Source organism: Trachemys scripta, chromosome 2 (assembly GCF_013100865.1).
Source record: "Trachemys scripta elegans isolate TJP31775 chromosome 2, CAS_Tse_1.0, whole genome shotgun sequence".
NCBI classification, from domain to species: domain Eukaryota; kingdom Metazoa; phylum Chordata; order Testudines; family Emydidae; genus Trachemys; species Trachemys scripta.
Genome location: NC_048299.1, coordinates 163,731,596 through 163,753,319, shown reverse-complemented (window position 1 = coordinate 163,753,319; position 21,724 = coordinate 163,731,596). Strand labels below are relative to the sequence as shown.

At 57.0% G+C, this 21,724-nt stretch overlaps 1 protein-coding gene across 1 annotated transcript in view; it reads left to right on the top strand.

Moving 5' to 3' along the window:
- Positions 1-21,435, top strand: part of LOC117871781 (spectrin beta chain, erythrocytic-like) — a 35,873-nt gene extending 14,438 nt beyond the window's left edge. Inside the window, exons 11-22 of the mRNA XM_034759545.1 lie at positions 1,404-1,719; positions 6,212-6,375; positions 7,254-7,517; positions 9,355-9,570; positions 10,243-10,332; positions 11,046-11,324; positions 13,463-13,593; positions 17,113-17,317; positions 17,885-18,259; positions 19,769-20,013; positions 20,585-20,723; positions 21,289-21,435. Coding sequence (XP_034615436.1) covers positions 1,404-1,719; positions 6,212-6,375; positions 7,254-7,517; positions 9,355-9,570; positions 10,243-10,332; positions 11,046-11,324; positions 13,463-13,593; positions 17,113-17,317; positions 17,885-18,259; positions 19,769-20,013; positions 20,585-20,723; positions 21,289-21,435 — 2,571 coding nt within the window. The remainder of the gene's footprint in view (positions 1-1,403; positions 1,720-6,211; positions 6,376-7,253; positions 7,518-9,354; positions 9,571-10,242; positions 10,333-11,045; positions 11,325-13,462; positions 13,594-17,112; positions 17,318-17,884; positions 18,260-19,768; positions 20,014-20,584; positions 20,724-21,288) is intronic.
- The last annotated feature ends 289 nt before the right edge of the window (positions 21,436-21,724 follow it).

Here is a 21,724-nt window from a genome sequence, read left to right as displayed (position 1 = left end):
CCTGCACCCAAACTCCCTCTCAGAGCCCACACCCTGCACCCCCTCCCACATCCAAACTCCCTCCCAGAGCCCGCATCCCCTCCTGAACCCCAACCCCCTGCCCCAGGCCCAACCTGGAGCCACCTCCTACACTCCAGAGCCCGCACCTCAACCACCGCCCCAGCCTAGTGAAAGTGATTGAGGGTGGGAGAGAGGGAGGGAGAGAGGGATGCGGGGGGGCTGGAGCGAGTGGGGCTGGAGCCTCGGAGAAGGGGTATGGATGAGGACTTGGGGAAGGGGCAGGGCAGGGCAAGGGTGTTCGGGTTGGTGCCATTAGACAGTTGGCAACCCTACACAGCAGGCCAGACCTGCGGCTGCCGTCTCCTGAAGGCAGTGGGGTTTTGCTGATTTGCAGCACCCTGCAAGAGGGTGAGGGGAGTGCACTGTAACCCACAGCAACTGCGTGGCAGTGAGCACAGAGCTCCTGAGGCCATCTGTGCAGAGCTGCTCTCCCAAGCAGAGCGTCGCTTTACCCCACTTCTCCTCACGACCCTTCCGCCACCCTTTGTCCTGCGAGCGGCGCCCGGCTGCACTAAGGGCTGGCTGCAGCTGCTGCTGTTCATGTCCATGCGCCTGTCCCGGCCGGGACTGACCCAGGGTCCTCCGAAGCGAACCGCAAGCGCAGCTACAGTGTAACGGGGCTGGAGCAGTTCATATCCTCGGTGGATCCAGCCCAGGGAGGGGCCTGGAACTAGAGCCAGGCGATTATTTTGTACAAAGCCCTTTGGGGAGAAAAAGGCAGATTCGGCGAGGCGGAAATGTTTGGCCGCGGCGTGGCGGTTTTGCCAAATTACCAACACATTTAAAAAAAAAAAAAATCTGGAAGAATTGAAACCTTTTGATGTTCTGGTTCTAAACGACCTTTGGTCTTCATATTTTCTTTAATTTTTATTTAAAAACAATAACAAATGTTTAAAAATGGCCCAAATCAAAATGAAATGTTTAGAAAAAACATCATTTTCAGGGCAGCCTAAAAAATTCCCTCCCCGCCCCCACCCGGACGAGTTTTCAGAATTGCCGGCAAAACGAGAAGCCCATTGTCTGCCCAGCTGTGCAGGTGACACATCCTCCCTGGTGGGTCCCACCCAGACCCCTGGTGGGTCCCACTCAGACCCTGCTCCCCCTTGGAGCACGGCCCCCTTGCTCTCTGCACTGCACACGGATACATAAGGGCAAGGATGGGGCATGGTGGCGCGTCTGGTGCCGGTTCACGCTCCTGCTGGATAGAGATGCAGGCACCTGGGCTCCCGACCAGTGGGGTTTGGAGACTCTGTTCCCGTTAATGGCGTTGGGAAGCCCCTGCCCCACTCTCTGTGGCGCGGCTGCTGGGGGGGCTGCGTCTGACCAGGGCTGTCTCTGGACAGGATAATTTCGGCTGTGACCTGCCGGCGGTGGAGGCTGCCAAGAAGAAGCATGAGGCCATCGAGACGGACACGGCGGCCTACAAGGAGCGGGTGCAGGCCATCGAGGAGGTGGCCCGGGAGCTGGAGGCGGAGAACTACCATGACATCAAGCGCATCAAGGCCCGGAAGGACAACATCCTGCGGCTGTGGGACTACCTGCTGGAGCTGCTCCACGCCCGGCGCCAGCGGCTCGAGAAGAACCTGACGCTGCAGCAGCTCTTCCAGAACATGCTTCAAGGCATCAACTGGATGGACGAGATGAAGGTGAGGCTGGGGGGCTGAGCAATGCCAAGGGCAGGAGTGGAGCCTGCTACCCATGGGGCCCGTGGCCTAAGTTCCCTGTAAGCTTCACAGCCACGCAGCAGTGCAGTAGGCTATCAAGGGCCGTGCAGGTGGGGAGAGGTGCCCCTCCCCCAGCCCAGCCCAGCCCCGCCGGCGCTGCTGCTGCCAGGGAGGGGTGCCTCTCACCCGGCCCCAAGCTGCTGCAGTTAGAGAGGGCTGCGGGGGAGTCCTCTCTCCCCTCCACAGCCCCGTGGCAGCCTGCACCCCAAACCCCTCATTCCCAACCTCACCTCAGAGCCCGCACCCCCAGACAGAACCCTCACCCCCCCTCACCCCAACCCTTTACCCCAGCCCTGAGCCCCCTCACATGCCCCAAACCCTTCATCCCCAGCACCACCCCAGAGCCCATACCCCCAGACAGAGCCCTTACCCGCCCCGCACCTCAACCCTCTGCCCCAGCCCTGAGCCCCCTCCCACCCTCTGAACCCCTCGGCCCCACCCCCACCACACATCACCTCCATATTGGTACACAGAACGAAATTCATTCCGCACATGGATGTAAATAATTAGAGGGAACACTGCCTTTGGCCCTCTCTGGGGCCTGCTACCCACAGGCATAGGTGCCGACTCCATGGGTGCTCCAAAAAACATAGTGGGTGCTCAGCACCCATCAGCCACAACTGTTTGCCGGGGCCCCAGCGACCAGCTGTTGGGTGGCACCAGGCCGGTCAGTTGTTTGGCGACTGCGGGAGGGACTTGGGGGAGGGTGGAGAGCAGCAAGTGGCGGTGGGCGGGAGCCTTGGGCAGGAGGCAGAATGGGGGCAGGAAGAGGCGGCGCGAAAGCAGGGCCTTGGGGGAAGGGGCAGAATGGGGGCAGGGCCTTGGGGTAGAGCAAGGGTGGAGCCCCCCGGGGAAAAATAAAAGTCAGGGCCTATGCCTATGGGGCAGGTCTCTATCATGCATCTCTTAGTCATTTATTAGCCCCTAATATTGTTGTCCCTCTGCCAAGTGGCAGCAGCTGTGGGGGCCAGGCAGGTTGGCTTCCTAATGGAGGAGAAATCACTGATGTGGGATCTGGGGTTTTTTAGTGCCCGTAGCTTATTTACCCTGTCTGTACACCCGTCCTGGAACAGAGGTAGGGTTGCCAACTGTCTAATCCAGGGGTGAGCAAACTACAGCCTGGGGGCCACATTCGGCCCTCCAGACGTTTTAATCTGGCCCTCGAACTCCCGTCAGGAAGCAGCGTCCAGGGCTTGCCCCGCTTTGGCGCTCCAGCCGAGGAGCGGGGTTGAGGTCTTGCCCCACTCCACATGGCTCCCAGAAGCAGCAGCATGTCCCCCTTCCGGCTCCTACACATAGGGGCAGCCAGAGGGCTCACCACACTGCCCCCACCCCAAGCGCTGCTCCCGCAGCTCCCATTGGCTGGGAACCGCAGCCAATGGGAGCTGCAGGGGCGGTGCCTGTGGACAGGGCAGCACACAGAGCCGCCTGGCCGCACCTCTGCTTAGGAGCCAGAGGCGGGACATGTCGCTGTTTCTGGAAGCTGTTTGAGGTAAGCGCCGCCCGGAGCCTGCCTCCCTGACCCCGTCCCATGCCTCAACCCCCTGCCCCAGCCCTGATCCCCCTCGTGCCCTCCAAACCCCTCGGTCCCAAACCAGAGCACCCTCCTGCACCCCCAACCCCTCATCCCCATCCCAGAGCCTGCACCCCCCGCTGGAGCCCTCCCACCCTCCACCCCCCAATTTCATGAGCATTCATGGCACACCATACAATTTCCATACCCAGATGTGGCCCTCGGGCCAAAAATTTTGCCCACCCCTGGTCTAATTGCACAATCCCAAACACCCTTGCCCCACCCCTTCCCGAAGGCCCCACCCCTGCCCTGCCCCTTCTCTGAGGCCCCGCCCCCTCCCTCTGTCACTTGCTCTCCCCCACTCTCACTCACTTTCACCGGGCTGGGGCAGGGGGTTGGGTTATGGGAGGGGGTGAGGGCTCTGGGCTAGAGGGTGGGGCCAAGGGGTTCAGAGTGTGGGAGGAGGCTCTGGGCTGAGTGTGGGGTAGCAGGTTGGGGTGTGGGAGGGGGTTTGGGCTCCAGGAGGGAGTTTGGGTGTGGGATGGGGCTTGGGGCTGGGCCAGGGGGTTGGGGAAGGGGTGAAGGGTGAGAACTCCGGGAGGGAGTTTGGGTGCGGGAGGGAGCTCAGGGCAGGGGCAGGGGGTTGGGGTACAGGAGAGGGTGTGGGCTCTGTGGGGGAGCTTGGGTGTGGGAGGAGGCTCAGGGCTGGGGTTTGGGGTGCGGGAAGGGGTGAGGGGTGCGGGCTCTGGGAGGACTTTGGGTGCAGGAAAGAGGCTCAGGGTTGGGGCAGCAGTTTGGGGTGCAGGAGGGGATGTGGTCTGCCGGCTCCGGGAGGGAGTTTGGGTGTGGGACGGGGTTGGGGCACAGGGCTCGGGGTGCAGGCTCTGGGTGGGCAGCGCTTNCCTCTTTTTGACACTCATCATCAGGTTCATCTTTTTTTCTCTTCTTCCTCATCTTCAATCATACACTTGACAGATTTGGCCCCATTAGCTGCATTATCAGTGGTAATGGTACAGAGCTGCCTCAGAGACATCCCAGAACAGCTTCTGCCTTCGAGTATGGTCGCCTTCAGGTGTTCAGAAGTGTGCTGCAAATTGATGTGCTTCATAGCAAGTGTGTGGAGAATCATTTTCTATCTGTAATCTGCTGCATATTAACTCCTAATGCAGACCTGGCAAGATGAGTAGCTGTGATAAATGAAGGGGAGGGAAGCTCCCTTTTATGGACACCCAGCTAGTCAGTAGCTATAAAATCCCTCTTAGTAGCTGTTGTCTACTTGCTTTACCTGTAAAGGGTTAAAAGTCTCAGTGCTTTGCATAGGTAAAAGGAAGTGAATGGGCACTAGGCCAAAAGAGCAAATGGGAAGGCCAGAACTTTTTAAGATTGAAACACGACTCCCCTTTTGTCTGTCTGTGTTGTTCTCCCGGAGAGCAGGGATAGGGCTGGAGCTATGCTGTAAAAGTTTGTGCCAGGTATGAAAATCATCAGATCCTACCTAGACAAGACTCATTTCAAACCCCAGATATGTAAGTAGATCAGGAAATGTCTAGGAAGACGCGATTAGGTTTCTCTCTTTTATTTCTTTATGGCTTGTGGGCTCCTCTGTGCTAACCCCCAGGTGCTGTTGTTTTGCTTGTAACCTTTAAGCTGTCTTGAGGCTTAATCCTTGTAATTGGTTTTTTTTTTTAAACCTAGCAAAAAGCCTATGTTCCAAATGTATTTTCTTTCTTTTTGTTTTTAATAAAATTAACCTTTTTTAAGAACAGGATTGACTTTTTGTGTCCCTAAGAGGTTTGTGCACATGCTGTTTAATTAACTGGCGGCAACAGCTCATTTCCTTTGTTTTCTTTCTCAGTGCTTCCCCGGAGGGTGGTGAATGGGCTGGAGGGTGCCCCACAGGGAGGAATTCCCAAGTGCTCCTTCCTGGGTTCCAAAAGGGGTTTTTGCACTTGGTTGGTGGCAGCATCTACCCATCCAAGGTCAGAGAAAAGCTGTAACCTTGGGAGTTTAATACAAGCCTGGAGTGGCCAATATTAATTTTTAGAATCCTTGAGGGCCCCCACCTTCTGCACTCGAAGAGCCAGTGTGTGGAATCAGCCTTGACAGTAGCACAATCAACTTTCAAAGAAATCAGCTTGCCCTTGACTTCCTGCTTATGTTCGTATCATCCTCTGGAAGGGCAGTGACTTCGTCTCAAATATTTTCATCATTTATTGGCAGTTTTTATTGCCAAAACCTTGAGGGAAAGGGTTAAGGATTTAATCTTCCATCGACTTTAAAGGTCTGCCATTCACGGTTACTAATTCGAGGCAAGCTTCAAGCCAAGTTAGATTCCTCAATATTCCCTTTTATTGACGTGCTTTTCAACACAGAATCTAGAGCATGTTGGCTTGAGGACAGAATCTTTTTTTTTTTTTTTTTTTTGGGCACGGAGGGTTAGGATTAGCCTCATCGGTGTGTGAACTTGTCTCGCTTGGGGCTAGCTGCTCGTGCGTCAGGACAGGACACTTGGCTGGGTGACATCTTTGTAATAGCGCCCAGCAGCAGGTGGCGGAGAAGGGGTTTGAGGAGGGTAGGTTTGTGGCTGTTAGCATGACTTAGAAGGAAGCCTGGGATAGGCTGGGGTCATGTTGCAGACGCTCTGTCCTGTGCTCTAAGGGCCGTGCCTCTGACCACGGCAGGGCAGTGTGAGCAGCAAGACAGTCTCCCTGGGGGGGGCGTGGGGCTGCCTAAGTTTTAGTGCATCCGCGTCCCCATTCCTCAGGCATACGCTCCAGCCAACATCGCTCATTGTTCTGCTGGTGTGGAGGAGGGGGCCGACGGAGATTTCGGGCTGGGATTTCCAGAGGTGCCTGAATCCCATAGGCTCCTCGGAGACGCGCAGTGGTGGGGCTGGCGCTGTGACGCGTGCTCCTTTTCCTGCCTTTGCAGCTCACCCTCTGGATCGACGAGAAGATACTGACGGCTCAGGACGCGTCCTATGACGAAGCCCGGAACCTGCACAGCAAGTGGCTGAAGCACCAGGCCTTCATGGCTGAGCTGGCCTCTCACCAAGGCTGGCTGGAGAAGGTGGATGAGGTAGGTGACCTCCCGCGGGGGCTGGGGGAGCATCCTCCCAGGCCTTGCCGCGCCTCAGGCACCTGGCGCTGAGCGCACACCCGAAGGCTAGCGCAGGCCAGGCAGCCCGTGGGCTGAGGTAGCCCCCAGCTCCCATCGACATCAATGGGGCTTTCAACGGATGCTTAGCTTTAAGCACGTGCTAAAGAGCTGTCTCAGGATTGGATGAGGCTGTAGCGGGTGGCGGGACGGAGGTAGCACTGGAGCAGGAAGAAGGGAGTGGGTCCTACACTGCCCTCCGGCTGGGTCCTTGTGTTCACAGGATTTCATTACCACCCCCTCTCTCACCGGCCCCCATGGTACAATCCACAGACCCCCCTCCTTTAACATGAGTGTCATACGACAGGGGAGGGGATTGCCGGACACTGGTGGGATCTCAGCTGCACACTGTCCCCCGTTGCGGGCACCGCACTTTAGGCAAGATGTGGAGAAAGTGGAGAGGGTCATGAGGAGATCCACAAAAATGACCAGCGGTGTAGCAAACCTGGCCTCTGAGGGAAGGCATTAAGGACCGGGCTGGTGTAGTCTAGAGAAGAGGAGGCTGAGGGGGGAACCAGATAACAGTCATCAAATATGTACAATGATGTTACAAGCAGGGCGGTGATCGATTGTTCTCCGTGCAGCAAGGGAGATTGAGGTTGGCTATTAGGAAAAACTTGGAACAGGTTCCCTGGGGAGAGTGTGGAATCTCCGGCACGGCCGGTTTTTAAGAACAGGTTGGACAGGGATGGTCTAGGTTTGCCTGGTTCTGCCTCAGTGCTGGGGCTGGACTAGAGGACTGCTGGAGGTCCCTTCCAGCCCCACGTTGCTGATTCTCTTTTCCCCTGACCTCTGTCCAGGACGGGCGGCAGCTGTGCCGGGAGAAGCCCCAGTTCGGGGCGGTGGTCTCGCAGAGGCTGACGGAGCTGCACCAGCTCTGGGACAAGCTCCAGTCGACAACAGAGGAGAAGGCCCAGCACCTCTTCGATGCCAACCACTCAGATCTGTACGCGCAGAGCTTTTCCGACCTGGACAGGTGGATAGGAGAGATGGAGACGCAGCTGCAGTCGGATGAGCAGGGCACCGACCTGACAAGCACCAACAGGCTGCTAAAGAAGCTGATGGTAGGTGGTGAACTCCCACGAGCACTGGGACTGCGGGGGGTGGAGGGATGTCCTGCTGGGGAGGGGGGTGCATTGGAGACTGGCAGTGCTAGAGGACGGATCGCTCCGCAGTCACCCCTTCCCGTCTCTTGCCCCTGTGGCCTGCAGGGGTTGGGGCTGCAAAGACGAAGCATTCGGCCTCCCGGGTGGCGGGGGAAAGGGATTCTCCAGCAGCGGCTTGCTCCACCTGCTCTCTTCTCAGCTGGCGGAGGAGACGCTCGTCCTTGCCGGGAAAGAAGCGTTTGTAACCTCCATAGATGTCCAGCCGCTAGCGTGGGACAGACAGCCACACGGCGTTAGCCTAGTTTAGACACTGCCACTGGCTGGGGCAGCCTGTCCTGAGCTTCACAGATCCCAGCAGTTCAGATTCACTGTTACCGGCCTCATCTGTGCCAATCCGCAGAGCATAGGAGCTGTCAGTCACTGTTACAAAGGCAGCAGCTCATACTTTAGTTGAGAGGCTCTAGTTCAATCCCCTGGGTCCCTTGCAATCCCTCCCTCCTGGGTAATATGAGCAGCCTTCCTCCAAGGGGATGAATCCCGCAGGGACTGGTCATTTGAAAACGCTTTTCTATTTTGTTTTTAATTCAATCTAACCCCGTATAAACATTCAACATGTGTGTGTCACGCTGCCCTGTGGCAAGGTCTTCTCTGGGATTGAACCTATGGATCTAAAAGCAGGAGCTGGCACTGTCAGGCCGGGTCTGTTAGCTCAGAGGAAGTAATAGACTCTTAAACCTATCCATGGTCCAGCCAGTACCAGGGGATGGGTAGTTGTACTGGGTTAGCTTGGGTCATGTTTGGAATTAGGAGCCATGAAGAGCTGGGAGAACTGGTTAGAAAACGGGCTTTTTTCCACAGAAAATTCTTTGAAAAGGAAATAAAAAGTTTTTGTTAAAAACTTTCCCACAGTAAAGTTCAATTGTTGATGAAAAATCGAAGTCTGAAATCTTCAATTGGGAAATGCAGCTTCGGTGCCTCATGGGAGCTGAGTCTAGGTGCCTCAAACGCCAATACCCTCTATAAGCCAGGCTCCCTGTTGGACTACATCTCCCATGATGCATCATGGTGTCCCCTCATAGTGCATGAGACAGTTACATCATGGGAGTCCCTGGCTGAGGTGCATCATGGAAGATGTAGTCTGGCCAGACAGCCTGGTCCATAGAGGAAAATGGGGATGAGGAAAATGAACTACAGTTCCCATAAGTCACTGCAGTGGGCTCTCTGAATAGATATATTTCAGTTTGCAAGATATTCCGTTTTTCAATGAAAAAACAGGTGTTTTTTGTAGCAAGCAAACACTTTTCACAAAAAATTTAGTTTAGTCAAAAACCCAATTTTCTGTAAAAAAATACCAAAAACAGGTAACAACCAAATGTTGTTTGGTGATTATTTGATTTTTACGAGGAAACAAACTGAGAAGTACAAAGAGGTGAACGATTTATGGCTTCCCTACGTCTCCGAATACCGCGTGCGTCACGGGATCTCCAACGGAATTATGCAATGATGCAATTCACACCTTGTCAAAGCTGCAAGTACAAACCCAGTCGATACTGCAGAGACGTAACCCGTTGGGGTGGGGGTCAGAGTAACAAAATAGGAAAAGACGTACATAAGTCGGGAAAGGAGGGCTCTGGGGAGGGGAGGGGAAAGGAGGAGAGGTTTGGGGGTCTGGCATTCTTTGAGCATCAACATGCTTTATCCAAGTATCTGTTGATTAGCCGGTAGTTGTTGCTGCGGCCGTGGCCACGTGCCATCGCCTGGCTGGCAGTGGCGAATGTCAACCCTTTGCTTTCAGAGACTCGATGAGCAAGTGAGCAGGCGGAAGAGAGAGATGGAAGAGCTGCTCTCGCAGGCCCCTCCACCCAGAGGGGACGTGCACGAGGCCGACAGCAAGCAGCAGAGCATCGAGAGGAGGTTCCTGGATCTCCTGGAGCCCTTGGGGAAGAGGAGGAAGGAGCTGGAGTCGTCCAGAGCCAAGTACCAGCTCAACTGGGATCTGGCAGACGAAACGGTGAGCTTCCTGAAAGGCCAGGCGCGCCCTCTACGGCTCCCGATGCTCCTTGCCTTCCCAATGGGCCTTTCGCGCAAGCCTCCCAGCCCCTTGTGAGCATCTGCTCCAGTGCCCTGGGTGTTACAGCAAAGTCTTGTACGTAATTTATTAGGTGTATTACGGTAGCTCCTAGGAGGTCTAGTCATGGACCAGGCCCTCCGTGTACTGGGTACTGTACGTTAGGTGTATTACGGTAGCTCCTAGGCGCTCTATCCATAGACCACGCCTCTGATGTGCTAGGCGCTGTACAGAGACAGAACAAAGGGACAGTCCCTGCCATGCAGAGCTTCCATTCTGTCTCCTTTGGGTGCTGCTCGGTAGTGAGTAGTGTGAAGGAAGGTCCCAGACCAGCTCCCGGGAACAGGGTCACCGCTCTGATGGGGGTTCACTGGGCCGGGATGCCCGGGACTCATGGCTAGAGTGAGCCCTGGCAGGGCAAAGTCCGGGTGCAAGGGGCTGGCGCTGAAGCTTGAGTGGAGCCTGTTGACTGGCGGGGCAGGGGGGCGTGAGTGGGCAGGTTGTCACACTGTCAGATCGCCAGCCTACTGCGCCCCGTGCCGCGCCGCAGCCTCCCGCCACCCTGCCCGCCCCTCGGCCGCGGCCTCTCCATTCTCCTCTGCTTCCGTCTTGCAGCTCTGGGTGCAGGAGAGGCTGCCCCTGGCCAGATCCACTGACCACGGCGCCAACCTCCAGACCGTGCAGCTTCTGATGAAGAAGAATCAGGTGAGTCTGTCCATCGCTGGCTGCTCATTCCAACACTGAGATCAAAGCCAGGCAGCAAAAGGCTAAATGGGTCTTTCCAGAGGCGTTCAGGACGTGACTAGGACCTGGCCCCAGATGCATCCCCTAGGAGTCTGGTAACACTCACCTTGACGAGCCGTGTAAACTGAGGCTTTCAGCCCTAGGAGATTTGGACACTCATTTTCCATTAAAATGAATGGCAGTTGGGCGCCCAGACCCCCTAGGCAGCACAGGAGAGCCAGAGGGCACCATACATCTCTTTCCTCCCGCGTGCAGGCCCGGAGCATGTCAACGATGCTGAAGTCAGATGGTTACGGTCCCATTGCTACAGACCAAGGCCATGGGCGGAGCTAGTGGCCACCTGGCTCATCCCTTCCCTGTGGAGTGTGACCCCATCACTAGCCATATGCTTCAGCACCATCCTCCCGCTCCGTGGCACGTACCCCTTCACACACACATCAGCCCCTCCCACCCTTGTTCCCAGTGCCGGGGCACTAGCCGGACACGTTCATTGCCCGCACACCAGCCGAGCAGGAAAAAGCCACTTCTGCCCTGCAGTCGGGGTCGTTAGCTGGGAAGCAGCGAGCGTGCCCATGTGAATGCAAAACTCCTGCCGTCCCCTCCGCTGGGCCTTCACGATGCCCGCGGGGCAGTGGGCGTGTTTCTGGGCGGTGACGCGGGCTCTCCCCTGCTAGACACTGCAGAAGGAGATCGCGGGCCATTCCCCGCGGGTGGAGGACGTCCTGCGCAGGGCCGAGCGCACGGTGGCGGCGGCCGACGGGGACTGCAGCGCCGTGGAGGAGCGGCGGCGGGTGCTGAAGGAGTCGTGGAGCGCTTTGCAGGAGGAGACGGGGAGGAGGTGGCGGCGGCTGCAGCAGGCGAACGAGGCCCAGCAGTACTACCTGGACGTCGGCGAGGCAGAGGCCTGGATCAGCGAGCAAGAGCTCTACGTGGTGGCTGATGAGAAGCCACAGGTGAGACCAGCTGGAGCTTAGTAATAAAACACTCAGAGAGCAGGCACGGTCCCGCCGCGGTCAGCGCGCTGGGGTCTGGGCGATGGCCAGCACACCGGGGCTCGCCCGGCTCAGCCCAGCGCTAGGTTTGGCCCCAGGTGTTTCTCAGGGCACGTCTGCACTGCGGGGGGTGGAGCACATGTAGACGCAAGCTAGCTACTGTCACGGGATCAAGTGAGTCTTCAGGAAAAGGCGAAAGATTTACAGGAGCTGAAGAGAAAGCCGAGTACGGCAGCTGCTCGCGTGTGTACGCCAGGTCCTGGGCAGGCGGGGCTAGGCCCGGCTGCCGCAGCGTCACCGTTATTGTTTCCCTACTGGAGCTTTCCTGTCAGGAGCAGCAGAAGGTCCCTAAAAGTGGGGGGGGGCCAGTGGCGCCCAAACTGAGGCCCCGTCCCCCTGCGTTTCCCGCGAGGCCCCACCCACATGCTACCCCTTCTCCCTGAGCCCCCACTCCCGCACTACCCCTTCCCCTGAATCCCCGCCCCCACGCCGCCTCTTCCCCTGAATCCCCGCCCCCACGCCGCCTCTTCCCCCCTCTCGCATCCCTGAGTCTAACCATCAGCAAAGAACACTCGGCCCAGGAGGGGGCTGCACAAAGGTGGCTTTAAGTCACATTTCTGACCTCCTGATCCTGGGGTCCACAGAGGCTCGGGTGTAACTTAGCCCTAGGGGCCTGTTTAAGTTACAACAGTCTCCCTGGGCTGCCCTCGCATCGCTGTGTGCCCCAGCCACTTCCCTGGCTGCTCCCTATACCAGGGCCTGTGAGGGGGTTCTTCAGAGGACAGCTGGGCATGGCACTCTGCCCCCTCTAGTTGCATCTAGTCTAGCTAGAGATTGGTGAGTCTGCTACAGCCTTAGCTAAGAGCCACATACACTAAGCTTCAGAAGTCCCAGGTTTTATCCTGCCCACCGAGAGACCCTTCGCCAAGCCAGGGCTTTGAGAACCCATTTGCACTGCTTCTGTCCTTTCACCTGGTGCAAAGAGGCCAGAGCAGGGGTGAGGCTCTCCGCTTGGAGATTTAAGCCGTTTCCCTCAGAGCCAGGCCCGGTCATTACATACAACAGGCTGATTCTGTCCTTGCCGAAAATTGTGGGGTTGTTTGTGTGTCACTGCAATTGAAAAACGCCCAGCCTGGGTGTGGCCCACCTGAGACCAGATGGCTGGTCCAGGGGCGCGTTGTAACACAGAGAAGTCTGTAGATGCGTAACTAGGTACTTAGTAGATCAGGTGCCAGTAGATGGTGCGCCACAATATGCATGGGCTTTGTTCATGGGCTTTGTCGGAACAATAAGAATAGTTCAGTGTCAGCCAACCCCAATCATAAGCCAGGCCCCTCGATATCATGAGATTTAAAGTAAATACTAAATGTTGGCTAGGGGAAGGCAGGGTGGCTTAGTGGCCAGCGTGTTGGGTGGGGACTCAGGAGATCTAGATTCTATTCTTTGCTCTGCTGCAGGGTGACTGCCCCTTTCTGTGCCTCAGTTTCCCCTCTGTGCAATGGAGATAATGATGCTAACCTCCTTCATACAGCGCTTTGAGATCTACTGATGATAAAAGCTGGGTGGAAGCATTGTTATTATTTTAGTTGCCTTCTGGTTTCTAAGCTGTGAGGGTCCCACTTGTCTCATGATTTCCAGCTTTTCTCCATAACCACAGGTGCTAGGAAACGCTCTCCTGAAAGCCGGGTAATCATGTGACTCCAGGAGCTGGGGACTTAAGAAAAACCCATAACTATTGTGTAGTTTGGCAGCAATGGTTGCTCGGGCCATGTACTGCATGTGGCTTCCCGAGTGCAGCAAGACGCACGCACTCTTAGCAAGAGCACCCCAAAGGGAGGTTGCAACCCCCATGATTGGAAATGGCTGGGACAAGGCAGCCTGGCAGGAAACCTGCGCTTGGCACTAGTTTGCGTGGAGGCCAGAATGGCAGGCGCCCCTTTGAACAAGCGAGGGCCCAGTTCCCGGCTTTATCGCCCGCGTTCTGCCCCGACGTCTGGCCAGCGCGGGGCAGTGGAGCATCAGAACTGGAATGTTTACCCAGATGCGCCTGGGCTCTGGCAACCCCTGCCCCTCCCGGTGCTAACCCTGTCTGGTTGCAGGATGAAGAGAGCAGCATCGTTATGCTGAAGAGACATCTCCGCCAGCAGCGCACCATGGAGGATTATGGCAAAAACATCAAGCAGCTGGCTGGCAGGGCGCAGACGCTGCTCTCCGCGGGCCATCCGGAGGGGTGCGTATGAACCGGGCAGGGGAGCCCCTTAATACCGGAGCACTGACCCACCCATCTAAGGACACTGGGGTGGCGGGCAGCCTGCCTGCCAGCTCTCGCCAGCTGCTTCGATTCCTGCTCCTTGCGCCCGTAAACGTGCAGGGGCTAGCACCAGCCCTGTCCGCTCTGCTGTGTAGATTCGGAGTACGTCTACATCACAGCGAGAAGCAGATATATATGCACTAGCCCTGTCCGAGCTAGCACCCTCCAGAGAGCAGCGTGGCCTTGGCAGCACGGCAGTGGGATGGGCGAGTGGCCCGGGTAGGTACCTTGGGTCTCGGACGGGATAGCACTAGGGGCGGCTAGCCCCTCCTGCTGCCCATGCCATCGCGGCCATATCGCTGTATTTAGCGGGCTAGCTCGATCAAAGCTAGCGAGGGTAAATCCACCAGAGCTGGGAGTTCCCTCGGTGTCTACCCGGGAGTGTCCGGCTGCACAGACAGGCAGAGAGACAGCCACAGGGCAGGACTCCCGTTCCACTCAGAGATGCCCAATCCAGGGCCTTTGGCTGCTGGCCTCTACCGTGTGGGCTAAGCGCAAATCTGTCCCACATCATATTAAGGTGCCATTTGTAAAGGGTTAATAGCTGCTCGGCCGGTGAGCAGGATGTGTTGCAGGTGGCTATAGGCCATGTCAGAAGGTATAAACCGTGGCTGTGAACTGCCTGCTGGTTCTGTAACAATCTGCATCAGCTGATGAGCCATTCATTAAAACATCAACACATCACACACTGACTCACCTTCCTATGCAGAGTGACCAGCAACTCTCCTTGGGATCCCTGGGCTGTCAGCTGCTAGACGGGATGCAGACTAACTAGCATGTTGGGTAGCTCTGAAGCAGAGGTTTGGCTGGGATGTGGGGGGTTACTAAATGTTCTAGCAAGTTTCCCTTTAATGATGCTGTTTGCTGGGAATGCCAGACTTATTGTTGGCATTACAGTAGCACATAGAGGCCCCAGGTGAGATCAGGGCCCTGTTGTGCCAGGCACTGTACAGACACACAGTGAGAGACAGGCCCTGCCCCAGCTGAGATCATGGCCCCATTGTGCCAGGCGCTGCACAGACACACAGCAAGAGACAAGCCCTGCCCCAGCTGCGATCATGGCCCTGTTGTACTAGGCACTTCACACACAGTGAGAGACAGGCCCTGCCCCAGCTGAGATCAGGGCCCTGTTGTGCCAGGCGCTGCACACACAGTGAGAGACAGGCCCTGCCCCAGCTGCGATCATGGCCCTGGGGGGCAGGCGCTGCACGGACACACAGTGAGAGACAGGCCCTGCCCCGAAGATCTCACATTCTAAACAGACCGGGCTGGGAGGGGAAATAGAGTCACTGAGAGGGGAATGGACTTGCCCAAAGTCACCCAGCAGCACAAGAGACTCAATCTATTTAGCTTAACAAAGGGAAGGCTGGTTAAGGGGTGACCTGATCCCAGTCTGTACGTACCGATGTGGGGAACAAATATTTAGCAATGGGCTCTTCCGTCTAGCAGAGAACGGCTTAACAGGAGCCGGTGGCTGGAAGTTGAAGCTGGACAAATTCAGACTGGAAATAAGGTGTCAGTGTTTAACAGTGAGAGTCAATAGCCATTGGCACAAAGGTGGTGGTGGATTCTCCATCACTCCCAACGTTTAAATCAAGATGGGATATTGTTGTACAAGCTCTGCTCTGGTTCAGCCAGGAATTAATTCAGGGCCGGTCTCTGGCCTGTGTTATACGGGAGGTCAGATGAGATGATCACATGGTCCTTTAGGAGGTGGAATCCATGAACTCAGGTCTCCTGACTCCCAGCCCAGGGCTGTGCCCCCTGAGCCACGCTGCCTTTGGCTGGCCTGAACACAGCTGCTTACAAATTCTCCAACAGACACGGTTTCCCTCGGGACTTTATTATTAATTTGTATTATCGCAGCACCGAGGAGCCTCTGCCAGGGCCCAGGCGGTGGGCAGACACGGAAGGAAAAGACAGGCCCTGCCCTGCTATTTTGTTGAAACCGAGGCTTAGTTTACATTAGGAAGATTTGCCGGCATAGCTATGTCAGCTAAGAGTGGGAAAAGCCAGCAAAACCTCCAGTGTCGGTGCAGTTAAGCTGGGAGACGGGTGCTTCGGTCAGTGTCGCTGGTGTCATCCGGGGCAGCAGGGAAGTCTCTGTCATGTGGACCAGTGGTTCTCAACCAGGGGTATGAATACCCCTGGGGTACGTAGAGGTCTTCCAGGGAGTACATCAACTCATCTAAATATTTGCCTAGTTTTACAACAGGCTACATAAGTAGGGGCATTGCGAGCAGATCGAGGGATGTGATTGTTCCCCTCTATTTGACATTGGTGAGGCCTCATCTGGAGTACTGGGTCCAGTTTTGGGCCTCACACTACAAGAAGGATGTGGAAAAATTGGAAAGAGTCCAGCGGAAGGCAACAAAAATGATTAGGGGGCTGGGGCACATGACTTATGAGGAGAGGCTGAGGGAACTGGGATTGTTTAGTCTCCAGAAGAGAAGAGTGAGGGGGGATTTGACAGCTGCTTTCAACTACCTGAAAGGGGGTTCCAAAGAGGATGGCTCTAGACTGTTCTCAGTGGTAGCAGATGACAAAACAAGGAGTAATGGTCTCAAGTTGCAGTGGGGGAGGTTTAGGTTGGATATTGGGAAAAACTTTTTCACTAGGAGGGTGGTGAAGCACTGGAATGGGTTACCTAGGGAGGTGGTGGAATCTCCTTCCTTAGAGGTTTTTAAGGTCAGGCTTGACAAAGCCCTGGCTGGGATGATTTAGTTGGGGATTGGTCCTGCTTTGAGCAGGGGGTGGGACTAGGTGACCTCCTGAAGTCCCTTCCAACCCTGATATTCTATGATTCGATGATTCTATAAAAAGCACTAACGAAGTCAGTGCAAACTAACATTTCATACAGACAATGTGTTTATACTGCTCTGTACTATACACTGACATGTAAGTACAATAGTTATATTCCAATCAATTTATTTTATAATCATATGGTAGTAATGAGAAAGTCAGCAATTTGTCAGTAATAATGGGCTGTGACACTTTTGTATTTTTATGTCTGGTTTTATGTCAGCTTTTAAGTGAGGTGAAACTCGGGGGTACACAAGACAAATCAGACCCCTGAAAGGGGGACAGTTGTCTGGAAAGGTTGAAACTTTCTCTGTGAATGTGTGGATTTGGATGACATTTCCTTTTGAAAAAGAATGGGAACATCCCGGTTTGATCCTATCAGACCAGGCCATCCCGAACACTCGGTTCATTGGGGATTGTATTGTAAGTTACCATATAAGAGACGTTGTTTCTAAAGGTTGAACTCAACTGTCCCAAGACAGTTCCGTTTCCCCCAAGCACTTTTTATTTTAACATTTTGTGTTGTGGGAAATTTGGAGCCTTGTTTTGGTTCCGATTGGGAACGCCAATGTCTTCCGAACGGCGGGGCTCCCGGCCGCCATGGTCCCTGACCTGCCTGCTGTCTGTACCTCCCAGGGAGGAGATCATCCGGCTGCAGGGACGGGTGGATAAGCAGTATGCGGGGCTGAAGGACCTGGCGGAGAAGCGCCGGCACAGGCTGGAGAACATGTACCACCTGTTCCAGCTGAAGCGGGAGGTGGACGACCTGGAGCAGTGGATCGCGGAGCGCGACCTGGCCGCCTCCTCCCAGGAGATGGGGCAGGACTACGACCATGTCACGGTGAGTTAGCGTGCAGGGCAGAGGGCACGGCTTGGGACACGGCGCCTCACTGAATGCACAGCTGGCCTGGCTTGGGACGCCTGCCCGGTGTTTGCATTGTGAGGCGGGAGCTTTCTGTAGCCTGGCCGGAAGGGGGCATCTTTCTGGAAAGAGGGTGGTAGGGCAGCCTGGCCATGGGGGCAGAGGGAGGAGGAACGCTCCCAGGGGGGGGGGGGGGGGTCAAGAGCAGCCCACCCAGGATGGGGGTGGGGGGCTGTACAGAGAAGCATGCCCATGGTGAGGTGGGCGTGACGGGGGTATGGAGGAGACAGATGGATTACTGTTCTGTGGGGCCCTGGGCCAGAGCAAGAGGGGGCCCCACCACCCGCATCCCTGTGCTCCTACCGGGGAAATGGGGTCAGGGCGTGGGGGCTTGCTCCGTTTCCCTGCAGGAGTGCCGGGTGGGTGGAGCGGATCGGGGGCCAGGCCCCCCAGTTGGCCGGGGCCCCTGGGCACGGCCCCGTTGGCCCTGTGTCTAATCCGCCACTGGGAGGAGAGCGCCCCTGCTGAGGACTGTTTCTCCGCCAGCTGCTGCGGGAGAAGTTCCGGGACTTTGCGCGGGAGACGGGCAGCGTGGGGCAGGAGCGTGTGGACAACGTGAACCTGGTCATCGAGCAGCTGATCGATGCTGGCCACTCGGAGGCCGCCACCATGGCCGAGTGGAAGGACGGGCTGAACGAGAGCTGGGCCGACCTGCTGGAGCTCATTGACACGCGCATGCAGCTGCTGACCACCTCCTACGAGCTGCACAAGTACTTCTACGATGGCACGGAGATCCTGGGGCTCATCCAGGAGAAGCAGCGGGAGCTGCCCGCGGAGCTGGGCCAGGACGCCCACACCGCCGAGTCCTTCCACCGCATGCACACGGCCTTCGAGCGCGACATCCGCCTGCTGGAGGGGCAGGTACAGCTCCCCCGCTGCAGGAGCTCAGGGCTCCTAGAGCTCCGGGGGTCTGGGATCAGACTCCGCTCTGCCACGGTAGAGCGCCTGCCGGCAATGCCCCTGGGCTGCCTTATTGCCAGCCGCTCCTGTCACAGCAGCACCATGGCTCGCTGGGGAGTGTTTTCCCTGTGGTGTGATTAGCTGGGGGAAATGAGGGGCCGTGTCTGCCCTGCTTGGGGTTCGCTAGGCCACGCTCCGCTTCCACCTGTAGGCCACCAGCCGCGGAACGTGGCTCGTAGGTGATGCATGGATTACAGGGCCAGACGAGCCCACTCTGAGCTCCTGTAAACCAGGCAGAGAGTCTCCCCCAGGGATCCCTGCGACCAGCCCAGAACACCGGGCTGAGCTGGAACAGAGCTTCGAGAGGGGCCATCCAGCCTGGATTTATAGATGCCAGACCAGGGACAGGGAACCTGCCCTGCCCTGGGCGATCTGTTCCCTGCTAAACATCTGCAGCTCATTTCAAGCTGGAATGTGGCTGACTTCAGCTCCCAGCCGCTGGCTCTCACTTGGACGGCGTCAGATCAGCAGTTCTCAAACTGTGGGCCGGGACGTCAAGTGGGTCGCGACCCTGTTTTAATGGGGTCACCAGGGCTGGCGTTAGACTTGCTGGGCCCCGGGGCTGAAGCGGAGCCCGAGGGCTTCAGCCCTGGGTCGGGGGGCTCAGGTTACAGGTCCCCCCCACACGGGGTTGAAGCCCTTGGGCTCCACTCCCGCCAGGGGCGACGAGGCTCAGGCGGGCTCAGGCTTTGGTCCCCTCTCCTGGGGTCATGTAGTAATTTTTGTTGTCAGAAGGGGGGTCGCGGTGCAGTGAAGTTTGAGAACCACTGGACTGGATTACAGAGCCCCCTGCTAGCAGAAATCTCCCGCCCAGCCCGATAGAGCAGGATCGAGTCAGCTCTCAGCCTTGTGCTGAATAAACTAACCAGCCTGAGCCCCTCCAGTCTCCTGCTGCACGGCCGGTTCCCAGACCTCACATCGCCCTGGAGCTCTTTCCTGGGCCCTTCCCTGGTTTTCAACCTCCTTGGAGCAGGGTGGGCGCCGGAACTGGACTCGGTCTCCAGGAATGGTGCCGCTAATGCCGTGCACAGCCACAATACCGCCTGCCTAGTCCTACTCGGTAGTCTCACGTTCATCCTCCCGGCTACAGCATCACCCTGGCTTGATGCATGCTGAGTTGCTCGTCCAGGGTGATGCCCAAGTCCCTTTCAGAGGTCCTGCTTTCCCGGTTCTGTAGGTGGGGGCTGCATTCCTTGTTCCTAGAACCTTGCATTTGGCCAGATCAAAATACACGTCGGTTGCGTGTGCCCAGCTTACCAAGTGACCCGTCCTTGTTGTTATTTACCACTTCCCTGTCTCTATGGGATCAGCCCTGAATTGTGATGGGACTACAGGCAGATGGGGGAATGGGGCCCAGGAGTCGTGGCTTTCCCCCCCCTTGGCCACGTTTCCCCGTGCTCTCTCCGGCAGGTCCAGCAGTTCCGGGAGGTAGCAGCGCGGCTGCAGACAGCCTATGCGGGGGAAAAAGCCGATGTGATCCAGAGGCAAGAGGAGGAGGTGGTGAGGGCCTGGAAGGCCCTGCTGGATGCCTGCAGTGGGCGGCGGGCACAGCTGGTGGACACGGCCGAGAAATTCCGCTTCTTCAGCATGGTCCGGGACCTCCTGTCTTGGATGGAGAGCATCGCCCGGCAGATCGAAACCCAGGAGAAGCCCAGGTAAATCGCCACTGAGGGGGAATGGCCCACACAGGGTCCGACATGCCACGGGGGCGTCTCTATTCCCAGCTTTTAAATCCTCACCTGACACTCATCAGAGGCTGAGAAGCAGCTCTGAACTTTGCAAGTCTCCTGTTCTGTAGAGACAGGGTGACCATATTTCCCAAAGGGAAAATGGGACACCATGTGGGGCTAACCTGAGCCCTTCCTCCCCGTGCATGGGGCTGGCCCGAGCTGCTCACTCAAACCCACCTCCCCACACAGGGCTGGCTCCCCACACAGCCGCTCGCCTGAGCCCAGCCCCTCCCACCACTCCCCCCCCATCACGCAGGACTGGCGTCACTGCTCACCCAAGCCCTGCCTCCCCCCTGACCGAGCTCTGCCTCCCCCTGTGCAGGGCTGGCACCACCCCTCACCCACCCCCCATGTTCCTCCACTCCCCACTTTTTTTTTTTGTGAAAGTGGTCATTTGTCCCGTTTGCTGTTGCCAACTGCCCACTCTTGCCAAAAAAAGTCGGGACGGCAGGGACAGGGCTTAAAAAAGGGACTGTCTGATCAAAACCTTATGCAGAGATGTCTCGTCCGTGGAGTTGCTGATGAAATACCACCAGGGGATCAAGTCCGAGATTGAAACCAGGCAGAAGAGCTTCGCCAGCTGTGTCGACCTGGGGAAGAAGCTGCTGCAGCGCAGACACCAAGCAGGCGCCGAGGTGAGGAGCACGATGCCTCATGCTCTCATTTGCTTCTATGGGCAGGGCAGCCTAGCCCAACTACATCTCCCAGGGTGCACTGCACCTGCGCCTCCCCTGTGATCCCTCATGGGGGAGGTAGTCTGGCTGGCGAGCCCAGCCCACCACAGACAATGGGAGCATGGTGCACCCGAACTACAACTCCCATGAGGCACCGCGGCAGCATTACTGAATGGAAATATTTTGGTTTTCCGTGTGTGGTTTTTTTTTTTTCATCAAAACCGCAACATTTTCCCTGGAAAATGTACATTAAAAATGAATTTTTTTCTTTCCGTCAAAACTTTCCATGGTGAGCCCCTCCCCCCATTTCCCGACCCCGCGGCGGAGGTGTCATCCCTCGTTCAGAGCCTGCGACGTGCCCAGCGTGTCCTGGGTGCGCCGTGTAAAGCAACATCCGATGGCGGTTTCCCGCCTGAGGGCCCTCCAGAGCAGCACGAGGCAGATCTGTAGAGCCAGTTACAGAGACACCCGCCAGAGCCGGGAGTGGAAAACGCCGTGGTTATTTCTCTCCTCTCTCCCCTTCCAGATCAAGGAGAAGCTGCTGCAGCTGACTGAGAAGAGGCGTGAGATGGTGGAGATGTGGGACAGACGCTGGGACTGGCTCCGCCTGTGTGAGTGCCACACGGGCATGTCGGTGGTGGGGGCGGGTTGGTGGGCACCAGGAAGCTGCTAGGACTTCACCCAGACCTCCAGGTGCTTTGCACCCACCCGGCCCCAGCACACCGAGCTCTGNGCCAGAGGGAGTCCCCCCCCCCGGCCTGCCACAATCCACGCAGGGACGGTGGGGAAACTGAGGCAAAGGAGCGGGGGACCTGCCACAGTTACCAAGCAGGACAGCAAGGAGAACCCACGTATCCTGAGGCCCTGCCCACCAGAGTGTCACTCTGCTACTTGGGCTAGGGGAGGGTGGGTTCCGAGCCAAGGGCTGCTGGGGGTACCGGGGCTGCCCAGAGGATTCAGGG